Genomic DNA, 18,648 nt, shown 5'->3' with positions numbered 1-18,648 from the left:
GATTTCTCCCAAATTTTTTTGGGATTTTCCCAAAATTCCCATTTTTTTGCCCCAAATCCTCTCTGGATTTCTGACTGGAACCAATTCCAGGCTGAATTTGGAGCAAAATTTGGGAATTTTTGGATAAAAAACCCCAGGAATTTTCACAGGAACTCCCAGATTTTTGGGAATTTTCCCAAATTTTTTGGGGATTTCTCCCAAATTTTTTTGGGTTTTTCCCAAAATTCCCATTTTTTGCCCCAAATCCTCTCTGGGTCAATCCTGGCCTGAATTTGGGTGGATTTGGAGCAAATTTTTGGGAAATTTGGATACAAAACCCCAGGAATTTCAACAGGAACTCCCAGATTTTTGGGAATGGTCCCAAATTTTTTGGGAATTTGTCCCGAATTTTTGGGATTTTCCCAAAATCGCCGTTTTTTGCCCCAAATCCAGTCCATGGCCTTCATGATCAGCGCCAACATGGACAGGGGCGACCCCGACTTCCAGATGGAGGCGGCCATCAGCAAAATCTTCGGATCCGTGAGGAAATTTTGGGAATTTTCCCAATTTTTGGGGAATTTTTGGGGTTTTGGGGAGGTTTGGGAGGAATTCCCGAAATTTGGGAAGGGATTCCCAAAATTTGGGGGGAAAATTTGGGGATTTTGGGGGGAAAATTGGGAATTTTCCTGAATTTTTGGGGTTTTTTGCAGGGGGATTTGGGGCAGTTTGGGAGGAAATTTTGGGAATTTTTCCCAATTTTTTGGGGGAATTTTCCCAATTTTTGGGGAATTTTTGGGGGTTTGGGAAGTTTGGGAGGAATTCCCGAAATTTGGGGCAGAAATTTGGGAATTTTCCTGAATTTTTGGGGTTTTTTGGGGGGAAATTTGTGAATTTTCCCCAATTTTCTGGGATTTTTTTTGGGGGGGGATTTGGGTGGAAATTCGGGAATTTTCCCCAATTTTTGGGGGAATTTTCGGGGATTTGGGGAGGTTTGGGAGGAATTCCCGAAATTTGGGAAGGGATTCCCAAAATTTGGGGGGGAAAATTTGGGGATTTTGGGGGGGAAATTTGGGAATTTTCCTGAATTTTTTGGGGTTTTTTGCAGGGGGATTTGGGGCAGTTTGGGAGGAAATTTTGGGAATTTTTCCCAATTTTTTGGGGGAATTTTCCCAATTTTTGGGGAATTTTTGGGGGTTGGGGAAGTTTGGGAGGAATTCCCGAAATTTGGGGCGGAAATTTGGGATTTTTCCTGAATTTTTGGGGTTTTTTGGGGGGGCAGAATTTGGGGATTTTTTGGGGATTTTTGAGGGATTTTTTGGGGGAATTTTGTGGGATTTTTTGGGGAGAATTTGGGGATTTTTGGGAGAATTTTGAGGGAATTTTTTGGGGAGAATTTGAGAATTTTTGGGGAATTTGGAGGGATTTTTTGGGGAGAATTTGGGGATTTTTGGGGAATTTTCTGGGATTTTTTGGGGAATTTTGAGGGAATTTTTGGGGGAAAATTTGGAGATTTTTGGGGAATTTTGAGGGATTTTTTGGGGGAATTTTGAGGGAATTTTTTGGGGGAGAAATTGGGGATTTTTGGGGGAATTTTGAGCGATTTTTTGGGGGGAATTTTGAGGGATTTTTTTGGACAATTCTCCTAAATTTCCACCCCAAATCCCCAAACATTTTTGGGCTGGAAAATCCAAATTTCCGAGGGGAATTTTCCCGGAATTTTCCCGGAATTTCCGGAATTTTCCCCCCGGGAATTTCGGGTGCATTTGGGGCAATTTTGGCCTTTCCCGGGTTGGGTTTTTAACCCCAAATTTTCTGGGTTTTGCCCAAATTTGGGGAATTTTGCCCCAATTTCCAGGAGGCCGCCTGGGCCGTGGCTGACGAGTGCATCCAGGTCATGGGGGGCATGGGCTTCATGCAGGTGAGATTTGGGGCAAAATCCCCCAATTTTGGGGCTTTTTGGGGATTTGGGGGGTCTGGAATTTGGGGGTTGGGAATTGGGGGAAAATTCTCAGATTTTTGGGGCTTTTTTCCCTTTTTTTTGGAATTTTTTTGGGTTTTTTTCCCATTTTTAGGTTTTCTTTTCCCATTTTTGGGGCTGCTTTGGGATTTTGGGGGTTCTGGAATTTGGGGTTGGGAATTTGGGGGAAAATCCCAGAATTTTGGGGTTTTTTTCCCTTTTTTTTGAATTTTTTGGGGTTTTTTTTCCATTTTTTCCCAATTTTTGGGCTTTTTTTCCCCATTTTTGGAGTCTTTTGGGATTTGGGGGTTCTGGAATTTGGGGATTGGGAATTGGGGGAATTTGGGGGAAAATCCCAGAAATTTGGGGTTTTTTCCCTTTTTTTTGGAATTTTTTTGGGGTTTTTTTCCCATTTTTTGGGGTTTTTTCCTCCATTTTTTGCATTTTTTCCCAATTTTTTGGGCTTTTTTTTCCCATTTTGGGGCTTTTTGGGGATTTGGGGGTCTGGAATTTGGGGGTTGGGAATTGGGGGAAAATTCTCAGATTTTTGGGGTTTTTTCCCCTTTTTTGGAATTTTTTTGGGTTTTTTCCCATTTTTTTGAATTTTTTGGTGGTTTTTTTCCCCATTTTTTAGGTTTTATTTTCCCATTTTGGGGCTTTTTGGGGATTTGGGGTTCTGGAATTTGGGGGTTGGGAATTTGGGGGAAAATCCCAGAATTTTGGGTTTTTTTTCCCTTTTTTTTGAATTTTTTTGGGGTTTTTTTTCCATTTTTTCCCAATTTTTGGGCTTTTTTTTCCCCATTTTTGGAGTCTTTTGGGATTTGGGGGTTCTGGAATTTGGGGATTGGGAATTGGGGGAATTTGGGGGAAAATCCCAGAAATTTGGGGTTTTTTTCCCTTTTTTTGGAATTTTTTGGGTTTTTTTTCCCATTTTTTGGGGTTTTTTTCCTCCATTTTTTGGCATTTTTTCCCAATTTTTTGGGCTTTTTTTTCCCATTTTGGGGCTTTTTGGGGATTTGGGGGTTCTGGAATTTGGGGGTTGGGAATTGGGGGAAAATTCTCAGATTTTGGGGGGTTTTTTCCCTTTTTTTTGGATTTTTTTGGGGTTTTTTTCCCATTTTTTGGGGTTTTTTTCCCCATTTTTGGTGTTTTTTCCCCCATTTTTTAGGTTTCATTTTCCATTTTTGGGAAATTTTGGGGCATTTTGGGATTTTGGAAGTTGTGGAATTTGGGGGTTGGGAATTGGGGGAATTTGGGGAAAAAATCCCAGAAATTTGGGGTTTTTTTCCCTTTTTTTGGCATTTTTTCCCCATTTTTTAGGTTTTCTTTTCCCATTTTGGGGCTTTTTGGGGATTTGGGGGGTCTGGAATTCTGGGATTGGGAATTGGGGGAAAATCCCAGAATTTTGGGGTTTTTTTTCCCTTTTTTTAAAATTTTTTTTGGTTTTTTTCCCATTTTTTGGGGTTTTTCCCCCATTTTTGGGTTTTTTTTCCTGAGTTTTGGGGTTTTTCCCGTTTTTTGGTGTTTTTTTCCCCATTTCTTGGAGGTTTTTTTCCAATTTTTTTGGGGGCTTTTTGGGGATTTTGGGGATTCTGGAATTTGGGGATTGGGAATTGGGGGAATTTGGGGGAAAATCCCAGAATTTTGGGGTTTTTTTTTCCCTTTTTTTTTGGAATTTTTTCCCATTTTGGGGCTATTTTGAGATGATTTTGGGATATTTTTTGATTATTTTTTGATGATTTGGGGCTGTTTTTTGACTATTTTGGGCTATTTTGTGCTGTTTTGGGCCGATTTTGGGTTTATTTTTGGCTATTTTGGATGATTTGGGGCTGTTTTGGGCTGATTTTTGGATGATTTTGTGTTCATTTTTGGCCATTTTTGGCTATTTTGGGGGTTATTTTTGGCCATTTTTGGGTTTATTTTTGGCTGTTTTTGGCCGGTTTTGGCCATTTTTGGTTTCATTTTGTCCATTTTTGTCCATTTTTGGGATATTTTGTGCTGATTTTGGGCCGTTTTTGGCCATTTTTGGGTTCATTTTGTCCATTTTTGGCCATTTTTGGGTTCATTTTGGCCATTTTTGGCCATTTTTGGGTTCATTTTGTCCATTTTTGGCCATTTTTGGGTTCATTTTGGCCGTTTTTGGCCATTTTTGGCTCTTTTGGGGTTTATTTTTGGCTCTTTTGGGGTTTATTTTTGGCTCTTTTGGGGTTTATTTTTGGCTATTTTGGGGTTTATTTTTGGCCGTTTTTGGCCATTTTTGGGATATTTTGTGCTGATTTTTGGCCGTTTTTGGCCATTTTTGGGTTCATTTTGTCCATTTTTGGCCATTTTTGTCCATTTTTGGGTTCATTTTGGCCGTTTTTGGCCATTTTTGGGTTCATTTTGGCCGTTTTTGGGTTCATTTTGTCCATTTTTGGGTCCATTTTGGCCGTTTTTGGCCATTTTTGGGTTCATTTTGTCCATTTTTGGCCATTTTTGGGATAATTCTGTGTCCCCCCAGGAGCCGGGTGTGGAGCGGGTCCTGCGGGATTTGAGGATTTTCCGCATTTTCGAGGGAACCAACGACATCCTCCGGCTCTTCGTGGCCCTGCAGGGCTTCCAGGTACTGGGTTATACTGGTTTATACTGGGTTATACTGGTTTATACTGGGTTATACTGGTTTGTACTGGTTTGTACTGGTTTGGACTGGTTTATACTGGGTTATACTGGTTTATACTGGGTTATACTGGTTTATACTGGTTTATACTGGGTTATACTGGTTTGTACTGGGTTATACTGGTTTATACTGGGTTATACTGGGTTATACTGGTTTGTACTGGTTTGTACTGGTTTGGACTGGTTTATACTGGGTTATACTGGTTTATACTGGGTTATACTGGTTTATACTGGGTTATACTGGGTTATACTGGTTTGTACTGGGTTATACTGGGAGGGATTGATTTATACTGGTTTGGACTGGTTTATACTGGTTTGTACTGGGTTATACTGGGAGGGATTGATTTATACTGGTTTGGACTGGTTTATACTGGGAATGGGCTGGGAGGGACTGGTTTATACTGGTTTATACTGGGAGGGGTTCAGGACATCCTCAGGGTCTTCGTGGCCCTGCAGGGCTTCCAGGTACTGGGACAGACTGGGTTATACTGGTTTGGACTGGTTTGTACTGGTTTATACTGGGTTATACTGGGAGGGACTGGTTTGTACTGGGAATGGGCTGGGAGGGACTGGGTTATACTGGGCTATACTGGTTTATACTGGTTTATACTGGGTTATACTGGGTTACACTGGGTTATACTGGGCTATACTGGGCTATACTGGGCTATACTGGGTTGTACTGGGCTATACTGGTTTATACTGGTTTATGCTGGGTTATACTGGGTTACACTGGGTTACACTGGGCTATACTGGGTTATACTGGGTTATACTGGGTTATACTGGGTTATACTGGGTTATACTGGGTTATACTGGGAATGGGCTGGGAATGGGCTGGTTTGTACTGGTTTGTACTGGTTTATACTGGGAGGGGTTCAGGGCATCCTCAGGCTCCTCGTGGCCCTGCAGGGATTCCAGGTACTGGGTTATACTGGTTTATACTGGGTTATACTGGTTTGGACTGGGTTATACTGGTTTGGACTGGTTTGTACTGGGTTATACTGGGTTATACTGGGAATGGGCTGGGAGGGGTTCAGGGCATCCTCAGGCTCTTCGTGGCCCTGCAGGGACTCCAGGTACTGGTTTGGACTGGTTTGGGCTGGGTTATACTGGGAATGGGCTGGGTTATACTGGGTTGGACTGGGAGGGACTGGGAGGGACCGGTTCAAACTGGTCCGTACTGGTCTGGACTGGATTATACTGGTCCATACTGGTCCATAGTGGTTTACACTGGTCTATATTGGTCCATACTGGTCCTTACTGGTCCATACTGGTTTATACTGGTTTACTCTGGTCCATACTGGTCTATACTGGTCCATACTGGTTTACACTGGTCCATACTGGTCCATACTGGTCTATTCTGGTTTACACTGGTCCATACTGGTCTATTCTGGTTTATACTGGTTTATACTGGTCTATTCTGGTCTATTCTGGTTTATACTGGTCCGTACTGGTCCATACTGGTCCACAATGGTCCGTACTGGTCCATACTGGTTTACAATGATCCATACTGCTCCATACTGCTCCATACTGGTCCATACTGGTTTATTCTGGTTTACACTGGTCTATTCTGGTTTATACTGGTTTATACTGGTCCATACTGGTCCATACTGGTTTACACTGGTTTACACTGGTTTATTCTGGTTTGTAATGGTTTGTAATGGTCCATACTGGTCCATACTGGTTTACACTGGTTTATACTGGTCCATACTGGTTTACACTGGTCCATACTGGTTTATACTGGTTTACACTGGTTTATACTGGTCCATACTGGTCCATACTGGTTTACACTGGTTTATACTGGTCCATACTGGTCCATACTGGTCCATACTGGTTTACACTGGTTTATACTGGTCCATACTGGTTTACACTGGTCCATACTGGTTTATACTGGTCCATACTGGTTTACACTGGTCCATACTGGTTTACACTGGTTTATACTGGTCCATACTGGTTTATACTGGTCCATACTGGTTTATACTGGTTTACACTGGTCCATACTGGTCCATACTGGTTTATACTGGTCCATACTGGTTCACTCTGCTCCATTCTGTTCCCCCCTCCCCAGACTCTGGGGGCGCAGCTCCGGGGGGTGCAGGCGGCTCTCAGGGCCCCCCTGGGCAACGTCGGCCTCATCACGGGGGAGGTGACGCGGAGGCTGCGCAGGTACGGGCACGGGAAACGCCCCGAAATACCCCAAAAACACCCGGAAACGCCCCAAAATACCCCAAAAACACCCGGAAATGGCCCAAAAATACCCGAAAAACACCCGGAAACGGCCCAAAATACCCGAAAACACCCGAAAACACCCCAAAATACCCTAAAAACACCCGGAAATGGCCCCAAAATACCCGAAAAACACCCGGAAATGCCCCGAAATACCCCAAAAACACCCGGAAATGGCCCCAAAATACCCGAAAAACACCCGGAAATGCCCCGAAATACCCCAAAAACACCCGGAAATGCCCCGAAATACCCCCAAAATGCCCCAAAATACCCGAAAATACCCTAAAAATACCCCGAAATACCCGAAAATACCCCAAAAACAGCCAAAAATACCCTAAAAACACCCGAAAATGCCCCAAAAATACCCCAAAATTACCCGAAAAACACCCGAAAATGCCCCAAAATACCCTAAAATACCCCAAAAACAGCCAAAAATACCCTAAAAATACCCTAAAAACACCCAAAAATGCCCCAAAATACCCCAAAAATACCCGAAAATACCCCAAAATACCCTAAAACACCCGAAAATGCCCCGAAATACCCCCAAAATGCCCCAAAAATACCCTGAAAACACCCGAAAATACCCCAAAATACCCCAAAAATACCCTAAAAACACCCGAAAATACACCAAAATACCCCCAAAATGCCCCGAAAATACCCTAAAATGCCCCAAAAATACCCCAAAACCACCGAAAATGCCCCAAAATACCCCAAAATACCCCAAAAATACCCCAAAACAGCCAAAAATACCCCAAAAATAACCTAAAACCAGCCAAAAATACCCCAAAAATACCCCCAAAAATACCCCAAAATACCCCCAAAACAGCCAAAAATACCCCGAAAATACCCCAAAACCAGCAAAAATTACCCCAAAATACCCCAAAAATAGCCAAAAATGCCCCAAAACACCCCCAAAATACCCCAGAAAGAAAAGCCCCCAAAATACCCCAAAAATACCCCCAAAACACCCCAAAATACCCAAAACAGCAAAAAATACCCCAAAATACCCCAAAAATACCCTAAAACCAGCCAAAAATAGCAAAAAACTGTCAAAAATACCCCAAAAACACCCCAAAACCATTTTTTGGCTGTTTTTTCCCCAATTTTCCCATTTTTTCCCCCAAATTTCCCATTTTTGGTTCATTTTCCCCATTTTTGGCTGTTTTTTCCCTGTTTTTTGTTCATTTTCCCATTCTTTGCTGTTTTTTCCCCATTTTTGGCTGGTTTTTCCCCATTTTTGGTTCATTTTCCCCCAAATTTCCCGTTTTTGGTTCATTTTTCCCGTTTTTTGCTGTTTTTCCCCCATTTTTGGCTGGTTTTTTCCCCGTTTTTGGTTCATTTTTCCCATTTTTGGTTCATTTTTCCCCAAATTTCCCATTTTTGGCTGTTTTTTCCCTGTTTTTGGTTCATTTTTCCCGTTTTTGGTTCATTTTTCCCGTTTTTTGCTGGTTTCTCCCTATTTTGGCTGGTTTTTCCCCATTTTTGGCTGTTTTTTCCCCAAATTTCCCATTTTTGGCTGTTTTCCCCCAAGTTTCCCATTTTTGGTTCATTTTTCCCCAATTTTCCCGTTTTTCCCGTTTTTGGTTCATTTTTCCCCGTTTTCTGCTGTTTTTCCCCCATTTTTGGCTGTTTTTTCCCTGTTTTTGGTTCATTTTTCCCAAATTTCCCATTTTTGGCTGTTTTTTCCCGTTTTTGGTTCATTTTTCCCGGTTTTTGGTTCATTTTTCCCGTTCTTTGCTGTTTTTTTCCCCGTTTTTGGTTCATTTTTCCCGTTTTTGGTTCATTTTTCCCGTTCTTTGCTGTTTTTTCCCCGTTTTTGGTTCATTTTTCCCGTTTTTGGTTCATTTTTCCCGTTCTTTGCTGTTTTTTTTCCTGTTTTTGGTTCATTTTTCCCGTTTTTGGTTCATTTTTCCGTTCTTTGCCGTTTCTCCCCAGGAAGGCGGGCTGGGCTCGGGCTCTCCCTGCAGCCCTGGTGCACCCCGAGCTCAAGGACGGAGCCCAGCAGGTGAGAGCTGCCCCCAAAATCCCCCAAATTCACCCCAAAAAAACCCCAAAATCGCATTCCTGACCCCAAAACCTGAAAATTCACCCCAAAAAACTCCAAAATCCACCCAAAAAACTCCAAATTTCACCCAAAAACCACAAAAATCCACCCAAAATTCACCCCAAAAAAACCCCAAATTTCACCCAAAAAAACCTCCCAAATTTGGATTTCTGACCCCAAAACCCCAAAAATTCACCCCAAAAAACCCAAATTTGGATTTCTGACCCTAAAACCCCAAAATTGACCCCAAAAAACCCCAAAATTCACCCAAAAAAAGCCAGAATTTCACCCAAAAAAAAACCCCCCAAAATTTGGATTTCTGACCCCAAAACCTGAAAATTCACCCCAAAAAACCCCAAAATCCACCCAAAATCCCCCAAATTTCACCCAAAAAAACGCCCAGAATTTCACCCAAAAACCCACCCCCAAAATCGGATTTCTGACCCCAAAAACCCCAAAATTGACCCCAAAAAACCCCCCCAAAATTTGGATTTCTGACCCCAAAACCCCAAAATTGACCCCAAAAACCCCAAATTTGGGTTTCTGACCCCAAAAACCCCAAAATTGACCCCAAAAAACCCCAAAGTTCACCCCAAAATTCACCCAAAAAAACCCAAATTTCACCCCAAAAACCCCCAAATTTCACCCAAAAAAAACCTCCCAAAATCGGATTTCTGACCCCAAAACCCCAAAATTGACCCCAAAAACCCCAAATTTGGGTTTGTGACCCCAAATCCCCTCCCTGCACCCCGAGCTCAAGGACGGAGCCCAGCAGGTGAGAGCTGCCCCAAAATCCCCCAAATTCACCCCAAAAAAACCCCAAAATCCACCCAAAAACACCAAAGAATTTGGGCTGAATTTTTGGGTTCAATTTGGCTGAATTTTGTGCTGAATTTTGGGTTAAATTTGGGTGATTTTGGGCTGAATTTTGGGGTGATTTTATGGTGAATTTTGTGCTGAATTTTGAGTGAATTTTGGGTTAAATTTGGGCTGAATTTTGGGTGAATTTTGGGTTAAATCTGGGTGATTTTGGGTTGATTTCTGGTGATTTTTGGGCTGAATTTTGGGTTAAATTTGGATTATTTTGGGCTGAATTTTGGGGTGATTTTATGGTGAATTTTGTGCTGAATTTTGGGTTAAATTTGGGTGATTTTGGGTTGATTTCTGGTGAATTTTGGGTTAAATTTTGTGCTGAATTTTGGGTGAATTTTAGGGAATTTTTGGGTGACTTTGTGCTGAATTTTGGGTTAAATTTTGGGTTAAATTTGGGTGATTTTTGGGTTAAATTTGGGTGATTTTGTGTTGATTTATGGTGAATTTTGGGCTGAATTTTGTGGTGATTTTTGTGCTGCATTTTGGGTTAAATTTGGGTGATTTTGGGTTAAATTTGGCTGATTTTGGGTTAAATGTGGGTGATTTTGGGTGAATTTTGGCTGAATTTTGGGCTGAATTTTGGCTGATTTTGGCTGAATTTTGGCTGATTTTGGGTGAATTTTGGCTGATTTTGGGCCGCTTTGGGTGGATTTTATGCTGATTTTTGTGCTGAATTTTGGGTGAAGTTTGGGTGGTTTTGGCTGAATTTTGTGCTGATTTTATGCTGATTTTTGTGCTGCATTTTGGGTTAAATTTGGCTGATTTTGGGTGAATTTTGGCTGAATTTTGGGCTGAATTTTGGCTGATTTTGGGTGAATTTTGGCTGATTTGGGCTGATTTCTGCCGATTTTGGGCTGAATTTTGGGCTGAATTTTGGGCTGAATTTTATACTGATTTTTGGGCTGAATTTTGGGTTAAATTTGGGTGATTTTGTGCTAAATTTTGGGCTGATTTCTGCCAATTTTGGGCTGCATTTTATGCTGATTTTTGTGCTGCATTTTGGGTTAAATTTGGCTGATTTGGGGTTAAATTTGGGTGATTTTGGGCTGATTTCTGCTGAATTTTGGGCTGAATTTTGTGCTGAATTTTGGGTTAAATTTGGGTGATTTTGGGCTGAATTTTGGGGTGATTTTATGGTGAATTTTGTGCTGAATTTTGGGTTAAATTTGGGTTAAATTTGGGCTGAATTTTGGGTGAATTTTGGGTGACTTTGAGCTGAATTTTGGGTGAATTTTGGGTTAAATTTTGGGTGCTTTTCTGCTGAATTTTGGGTGAATTTTAGGGATTTTTTGGGCTGATTTCTGCTGAATTTTGTGCTGAATTTTGGGCTGAATTTTGGGCTGATTTCTGCCGATTTTGGCTGAATTTTGGGCTGAATTTTGTGGTGATTTTTGGGCAGCATTTTGGGTTAAATTTGGGTGATTTTGGGTGAATTTTGGCTGGTTTTGGGTGAATTTTGGCTGTTTTTGGGTGAATTTTGCCTGATTTTGGGTGAATTTTGGCTGATTTTGGGCCGATTTTGGCTGAATTTGGGCTGCCTTTTATGCTGATTTTTGGGGCAGCATTTTGGGTGAATTTTGGCTGAATTTTGGGTGAATTTTGGCTGATTTTGGGCCGATTTTGGCTGAATTTTGGGCTGCCTTTTATGCTGATTTTTGGGCAGCATTTTGGGTGAATTTTGGCTGAATTTTGGGTGAATTTTGGCTGATTTTGGGCTGATTTTGGCTGAATTTTGGGCTGCATTTTGTGCTGATTTTTGGGCAGCGTTTTGGGTGAATTTTGGCTGGTTTGGGTGAATTTTGGCTGAATTTGGGCCGATTTTGGGTGAATTTTGGCTGATTTTGGGCTGCATTTGTGCTGATTTTTGGGCAGCATTTTGGGTGAATTTTGGCTGGTTTTGGGTGAATTTTGGCTGATTTTGGGCCGCTTTTGGCCGCGTTTTCTCCTGCAGACCACGCAGTGCCTGGAGCTCTTTGCCGAGACGGCCGAGGCGCTGCTGCTCAAGCACGGCAAGAAAATCGTGGGTGAGATTTGGGGCCAAATCCCCAATTTTGGGACAATTCCCCCATTTTTAACCATTCCCAAAAATTGGGGATTCGGGAAGAACCAGGGCACCCCAAAAACCCCCAAATTTTGGGGCATTTTGGGGCATTTTTTCAGATTTAAATCGAATTTTTTGGGGTTTTTTGTTTCCATTTTTGAGGAGTTTGAAATCAAATTTTTGGGGCTCCCCAAATTCTTTGGGATTCCCCAAATTTGGGAGATCCCAAAACCCCCAAATTTTGGGGCATTTTGGGGCAATTTTGCTGGGATTTTGGGAATTCGGGGCTGAATTTTCCCCAAATTTTCCCCATTTTTGGCCAAAATTTGAGAGTTTTGCCCCAATTTTGGGGATTTTTGGGGTACCAAAGATCAATTTTGGGTTTTTTGGAATTTGGGGGCATTTGGGGCAGATTTTGGGGCGTTTTGGTGAAATTTGGGGGAATTTTGGGCCTCCCAAGGTTGAATTTTTACCCAATATTCCAATTTTGGGCCATTTTTACCCCAAATTTTTGGGGATTTTGGGTCCCCTGGGGGTTCTGGGGTTGCTGAATTCAATTTTGGGGGTCCTGGAGTGAATTTGGCTCAAAATTTGGGATTTTGGGACAAAATTGGGGATTTTTCTGCCAAATTTCTGCATTTTTAGTCAAATTTTCCCCATTTTTTCCCATTTTTGGCCATTTTTACCCCAAATTTTTGGGAATTTTGTGGCTCCCAGGGGTTTTGGGGTCGCTGAGTTCGATTTTGGGGGTCCTGGAGTGAATTTTGCTCAAAATTTCCCAATTTTGGGACAAAATTGGGGATTTTTAGCCAAATGTCTGCATTTTTAGTCAAATTTTCCCCAATTTTCCCCATTTTTGGCTGTTTTTACCCCATATTTTGGGGGATTTTGAGTCTCCTGGGGTTTTTGGGGTCGCTGAGTTAAATTTTGGGGGTCCTGGAGTAGATTTGAGTCAAAATTTCCCATTTTTGGTCAAAATTGGGGATTTTAATCCAAATTTTTGTGCTTTTAGTCAAATTTCCCAATTTTCCCCATTTTTGGCCATTTTACCCCAAATTTTGGGGGATTTTGGGCCCCCCCATGGTTTTTGGGGTCGCTGAGTTCGATTTTGGGGATCCTGGAGTAGATTTGGCTCAAAAATTGGGAAGTTTTGGGCGAAATCTGGTCAAAATTTGTGCAAAATGTCGCAATTTTCAGTCAAATTTTTTGCAATTTTCCCCAGTTTTTCCCATTTTTCCCCCAAATTTTGAGGATTTTGGGTCTCCTTGGGGTTTTTGGGGTCGCTGAGTTCGATTTTGGGGGTTCTGGAGTGAATTTACCTCAAAATTCGGCGATTTTGGGACAAAATTTGTGCAAAACTTGGTCCAAATTTGGTCAAAATGTCTCCATTTTTAGTCCAAATTTTCCCGTTTTTGGCCGTTTTTCCCCCAAATTTTTGGGGGTTTTGGGTCCCCCGGGGGTTTTTGGGGTCGCCGAGTTCGATTTTGGGGGTCCCAGGGCGGAATTTTGGGGTCCTGAGCCCCAAATTCCCCTCCCAACCCAGAGGAGCAGTTTGTGCTGAAGCGCGTGGCCGACGCCGCCATCGACGTCTACGGCATGGCCGTGGTGCTGGCCCGGTAAAAACGGGGAGAATTCCCGGGAATTCGGGAAAATTCGGGAAAATTCGGGAAAATTCGGGGATTTGGGGATTTTGGGGGGGTTTGGGGCGGTGCTGGGGAAATTTGGGGGAGTTTGGGGCGAATTTGGGGGGAATTTTTGGGATTTTTTGGGGATTTTGGGGGCGTTTTTGGGGGATTTTTGTGGGGATTTTTGGAGGGATTTTGGGGCGTTTTTGGGCAATTTTGGGGCAAATTTGGGGCAATTTTTGGGGAAAATTCGGGAATTTTGGGGGTTTGGGGCAATTTTTGGGAATTTCTGGGGGAGTTTTTGGGAATTTTGGGGGGATTTGGGGGCGTTTTTGGGGGATTTTTGTGGGGATTTTTGGAGGGATTTTGGGGCATTTTGGGTGGGTTTTGGGATTTTCGGGCATTTTTGGGGAATTTTGGGGAAAACTTGGGAATTTGGGGGGAGTTTGGGGGAATTATGGGGAAAATTTGGGGCGTTTTGGGGAATTTTGGGGGAGTTTGGGGGGAATTTTGGGGCGTTTTGGGGCAATTTTTGGGGGATTTTGTGGGGATTTTTGGAGGGATTTTGGGGAATTTTGGGGCAATTCTGGGGCAAATTTGGGGCAATTTTTGGGGAAAATTCGGGAATTTTGGGGGTTTGGGGCAATTTTGGGAATTTCTGGGGAATTTTGGGAATTTTGGGGGGAATTTTGAGAAAATTTTGGGGCGTTTTGGGGGAATTTTGGGGGAATATTTGGGAATTTCTGGGGGAATTTTTGGGGATTTTGGGTGGGTTTTGGGAATTTTGGGTGGGTTTGGGGATTTTTTGGGGGAATTTTTGGGAATTCTGGGGATTTGGGGGGGTTGGGGCGCTCTGGGGGAAATTTGGGGGGATTTTGGGCGTTTTTGGGGAATTTTGGGGCATTTTTGGGGGAATTTTGGGGGGTTTTTTGGGAAATTTTGGGGGGAATTTTGAGTGACTTTTCTGTTGATTTTTGGGTGAATTTTGAGTGAATTTTTGGTGAATTTCGTGTGAATTTCGTGTGAATTTTGAGTGAATTTTCTGTCGATTTTTGGGTGAATTTCGTGTGAATTTTGAGTGAATTTGGGGTGAATTTCGAGTGAATTTTCTGTCGATTTTTTGGGTGAATTTCGAGTGAATTTTCTGTCGATTTTTGGGTGAATTTTGAGTGAATTTCGAGTGAATTTTCTGTCGCTTTTTGCTGAATTTCGGGTGAATTTCGAGTGAATTTTGAGTGAATTTTGGTCAGTTTTATATTGATCTTTGGATGAATTTTGGGTGAATTTTTGCTGAATTTCGGGTGAATTTCGAGTGAATTTTCTGTTAATTTTTGGGTGAATTTCGGGTGAATTTTCTGTTAATTTTTGGGTGAATTTTGGTGAATTTTATATTGAATTTTGAGTGAATTTTGAGTGAATTTTGGTGAATTTCGAATGAATTTTCTGTCGATTTTTTGCTGAATTTCGGGTGAATTTCGGGTGAATTTCGAGTGAATTTTCTGTCGATTTTTTGGTGAATTTTGAGTGAATTTCGAGTGAATTTTCTGTCGATTTTTTGTGAATTTTGAGTGAATTTCGAGTGAATTTTCTGTCGATTTTTGGGTGAATTTTGGTGAATTTTCTGTCGATTTTTTGGTGAATTTTGAGTGAATTTCGAGTGAATTTTCTGTCGATTTTTTGGGTGAATTTTGGGTGAATTTCGAGTGAATTTTCTGTCGATTTTTTGCTGAATTTCGAGTGAATTTCGAGTGAATTTTCTGTTGATTTTTGGGTGAATTTCGAGTGAATTTTGGTGAATTTCGAGTGAATTTCGAGTGAATTTTCCGTCTCTTTCTGCCGCATTCCCGCCCCTTTGGAGCCGAATTTCGCTGAATTTCAGCCCAATCCGGCCCCGATTTTTTCTCTGATTTTCCCGGGGGGGTTCCGGGGTCCTCCCCTCCCCCACCCTCGGGGTCTCCCCTCCCCCCCTTTCCCCTCCCCCCCCAGGGCCTCGCGGGCGTTGGGGCTGGGGCTGCCGACGGCCCCGCACGAGCGGCTGCTGAGCCTCACCTGGTGCCAGGAGGTGAATTGGGGCAAAACACGGCGAAATCGGGAAAATCGGGGGGTTTGGGGGGAAATTTGGGGTAAAATACTGAAAATTTGGGGATTTTGGGGGGAAATTTGGGGGTTTTTGAGGGGTAAATTGGGGGAAAATAGTGAAAATTTGGGGATTTTGGGGGGAAATTTGGGGATTTTTGGGGGGTGAATTGGGGCAAAACCCGGCCAGATCGGGAAAATCGGGGGGTTTGGGTTTGGGAAAAAATCGGGAAATTTGGGGGTTTTGGGGGGAAATTTGGGGAATTTCTGGGGGGTGAATTGGGGCCCAAACACGGCGAAATCGGGAAAATCGGGGGGTTTGGGGGGATTTGGGGGAAATTTGGGGGTTTTGGGGGGAAATTTGGGGATTTGTGGGGGAAATTTGGGGGTTTTTGGGGGGTGAATTGGCGCAAAACATGGGGAATTTGGGAAAATTTGGGGATTTTGGGGTGAATCGGGGGATTTTTGAGGATAATTTGGGGCTGTTTTTGGGCCGGTTTTGGGATAATTTGGGGCCAATTTGGGGTTGGTTTTGGGATAATTTTGGGGTAATTTGGGGCTGATTTTGGGATAATTTTTGGATATTTTTGGGATAATTTCGGGCTGATTCTGGGATAATTTGGGGCTGATTTTGGGATAATTTTGGGATAATTTGGGGCTGATTTTGGGATTATTTTGGGCTGATTTTGGGATATATTTGGGATAATTTGGGGCTCATTTGGGGATAATTTTGGGATAATTTGGGGCTGATTTGGGGCTGATTTTGGGATAATTTTGGGATAATTTTGGGGATAACTTTGGGGTAATTTTGGGATAATTTTGGGATATATTTGGGGCTGATTTTGGGATTATTTTGGGATAATTTTGGGATAATTTGGGGCTCATTTGGGGGTAATTTTGGGATAATTTGGGGCCGATTTGGGGCTGATCTGGCTCCGTCCCCAGGCCCACGAGCGCGTCCTGACCTCGCTGCGGCCGCTCCCGACCAGGAGCTTCCGGAACCTTCGGGACCTGGCGGGGGCCGTGGTGGAGAGCGGGGGGGTGGTGGTGCCCACCCCGCTGGGCTTCTGAGAGAGCCCAAAACGGCTGAAAACACCCCAAAAATACACCCCAAAACCACCCGAAAACACCCCAAAAATACACCCCAAAACCACCCAAAAATACCCCAAAAATACACCCCAAACCACCCGAAAATACACCCCAAAACCACCCCAAAAATACACCCCAAAACCACCCAAAAATACCCCAAAAATACACCCCAAAACCACCCGAAAATACACCCCAAAACCACCCGAAAATACACCCCAAAACCACCCAAAACCACCCAAAAATACACCCCAAAACCACCCGAAAATACCCCAAAAATACACCCCAAACCCCCCTGGGCTTCTGAGAGAGCCCAAAACGCCTGAAAACACCCCAAAAAATACACAAAAAATACCCGAAAATACCCGAAAAATACACCCCGAAAATACCCCAAAAATACACCCCGAAAATACCTGAAAAACACCTAAAAAATACCCAAAATATGCACCCCAAAAACACCCAAAAATACACAAAAATACACCCCAAAAATAGCCAAAAAATACACCCCAAAAATACCCGAAAATACCCAAAAAATAGACCCCAAAAATACACAAAAACACCCAGAAATACCCCAAAATACACCCCAAACCCCCCTGGGATTCTGAGCTGAAAACGCCTGAAAATACCCCAAAAAATGCCCAAAAATACCCAAATAATACACCCCAAGAATACCCAAAAATACACAAAAAAATACACAAAAGATACTCAAAAAATACCCCAAAAACACCAAAAAAATACCCAAAAAAGACCCAAAAAATACCCAAAAAAGACCCAAGAAAGACCCCAAAAATACCCAAAAAATACCACAAAAAATACTCCAAAAACCACCCAGAAATGTCCCAAAATTCCACTCAAAAACCCCAAAAAATGCCCCAAAAATCACTCAGGACCCCCCAGACCCCTCTAAAATCCGCCCAAATTTGATTTTTTTGGGGGGTTTTCCCCCAAATCTTGGGACTTTCTGCCTTAATTTTGGGGTCTCCTGAATTTTGGGGTGAATTTCCCAAATTTTTGGGGTGAATTTCCCAAATTTTGGGGTGAATTTCCCAATTTTTGGGGAGGATTCTGTGAATGCCGAGGGAGTTATCCTGGATTTTTTTGGGAATTTTCCCCTCAATTTTGGGGTCTTTTTTTTTTAGGGGGATTTTCCTGAATTTTGGGACTCTCAAATTTGAGGGATTCTCCCGAATTTTGAGGGAATTTTCCTTCAATTTTGGGGAAATTTTCCATAATTTTGGAGAGAATTTTCCTTTAATTTTGAGGAAAATTTTCCTTCAATTTTGGGGAAATTTTCCTTCAATTTTGAGGGAATTTTCTTTCAATTTTGTGGGAAATTTTCCATAATTTTGGAGGGAATTTTCCTTCAATTTTTGGATGGAATTTTCTTTCAATTTTGGGGAAATTTTCCATAAATTTTGCTGGAATTTTCCTTAAATTTTGACGGATTTTTCTGTAATTTTTGAGGGAATTTTCATTCAATTTTGTGGGAAATTTTCCATAATTTTAGAGGGAATTTTTCCTTAAATTTTGCTGGGATTTTCCTTCAAATTTGGGGAAATTTTCATTCAATTTTGAGGGAAATTTTCCTTCCATTTTGAGGGAATTTTCCTTTTAATTTTCGTGGAATTTTCCTTTAATTTTGGTGGACTTTTCCTTCCATTTTCTGGGATTTTCCCCTCCATTTTTGGGGCATTTCTCCCTCATTTTGAGCCTCTCAAATTCAGGGTCACCTCCTTGATTTTGGGGCGATTTTCCTCATTTTCCCCCCGTGCCTTATTCCCAAAATTTACCAAACAATTTTCCCCAAACCCCCGGATTTTCCCTCCATTTCCGTGCCTTAAAAAAATCGCCTTAATTAATAAAATTCCATTTCCTGCACCGTTTTTTGCCGGTTTTTTGTTGTTTTTTTGGTTTTGTTTTTTTTTTTTTTCTGGGAAAACTCCAATTCCCAGAATCCCCCGAGGCTTTTTTTCTTTGCAAATCTGGCCTCTGACTTCATTTGATTTGATATTCATTTGATAATTTTGACAATTATCAAAAGATTTTCGTGACTTTTTTAATTGACACAAAGTAGTCCCGCTCCGTGTGG

General features: G+C 42.1%; 1 protein-coding gene across 1 annotated transcript; it reads left to right on the top strand.

The window, feature by feature from the left end:
- The first annotated feature begins 435 nt into the window (after nt 1-435).
- Nucleotides 436-18,437, top strand: ACADVL (acyl-CoA dehydrogenase very long chain). Its single transcript, XM_066570812.1, has 9 exons — nt 436-519; nt 1,835-1,897; nt 4,437-4,545; nt 5,018-5,056; nt 6,657-6,754; nt 11,683-11,755; nt 13,316-13,388; nt 15,384-15,459; nt 16,419-18,437. The coding sequence occupies exons 1-9, from the start codon at nt 436-438 to the stop codon at nt 16,542-16,544; spliced, it is 741 nt and encodes a 246-aa protein (XP_066426909.1). The 3' UTR covers nt 16,545-18,437.
- Nucleotides 18,438-18,648: the final 211 nt, after the last annotated feature.

This window comes from Molothrus aeneus, unplaced genomic scaffold (genome assembly GCF_037042795.1).
Source record: "Molothrus aeneus isolate 106 unplaced genomic scaffold, BPBGC_Maene_1.0 scaffold_30, whole genome shotgun sequence".
In the NCBI taxonomy this organism is placed as follows: domain Eukaryota; kingdom Metazoa; phylum Chordata; class Aves; order Passeriformes; family Icteridae; genus Molothrus; species Molothrus aeneus.
Note: the sequence above shows the minus strand (reverse complement) of the source record. Positions and strands in the feature narration are given on the sequence as shown.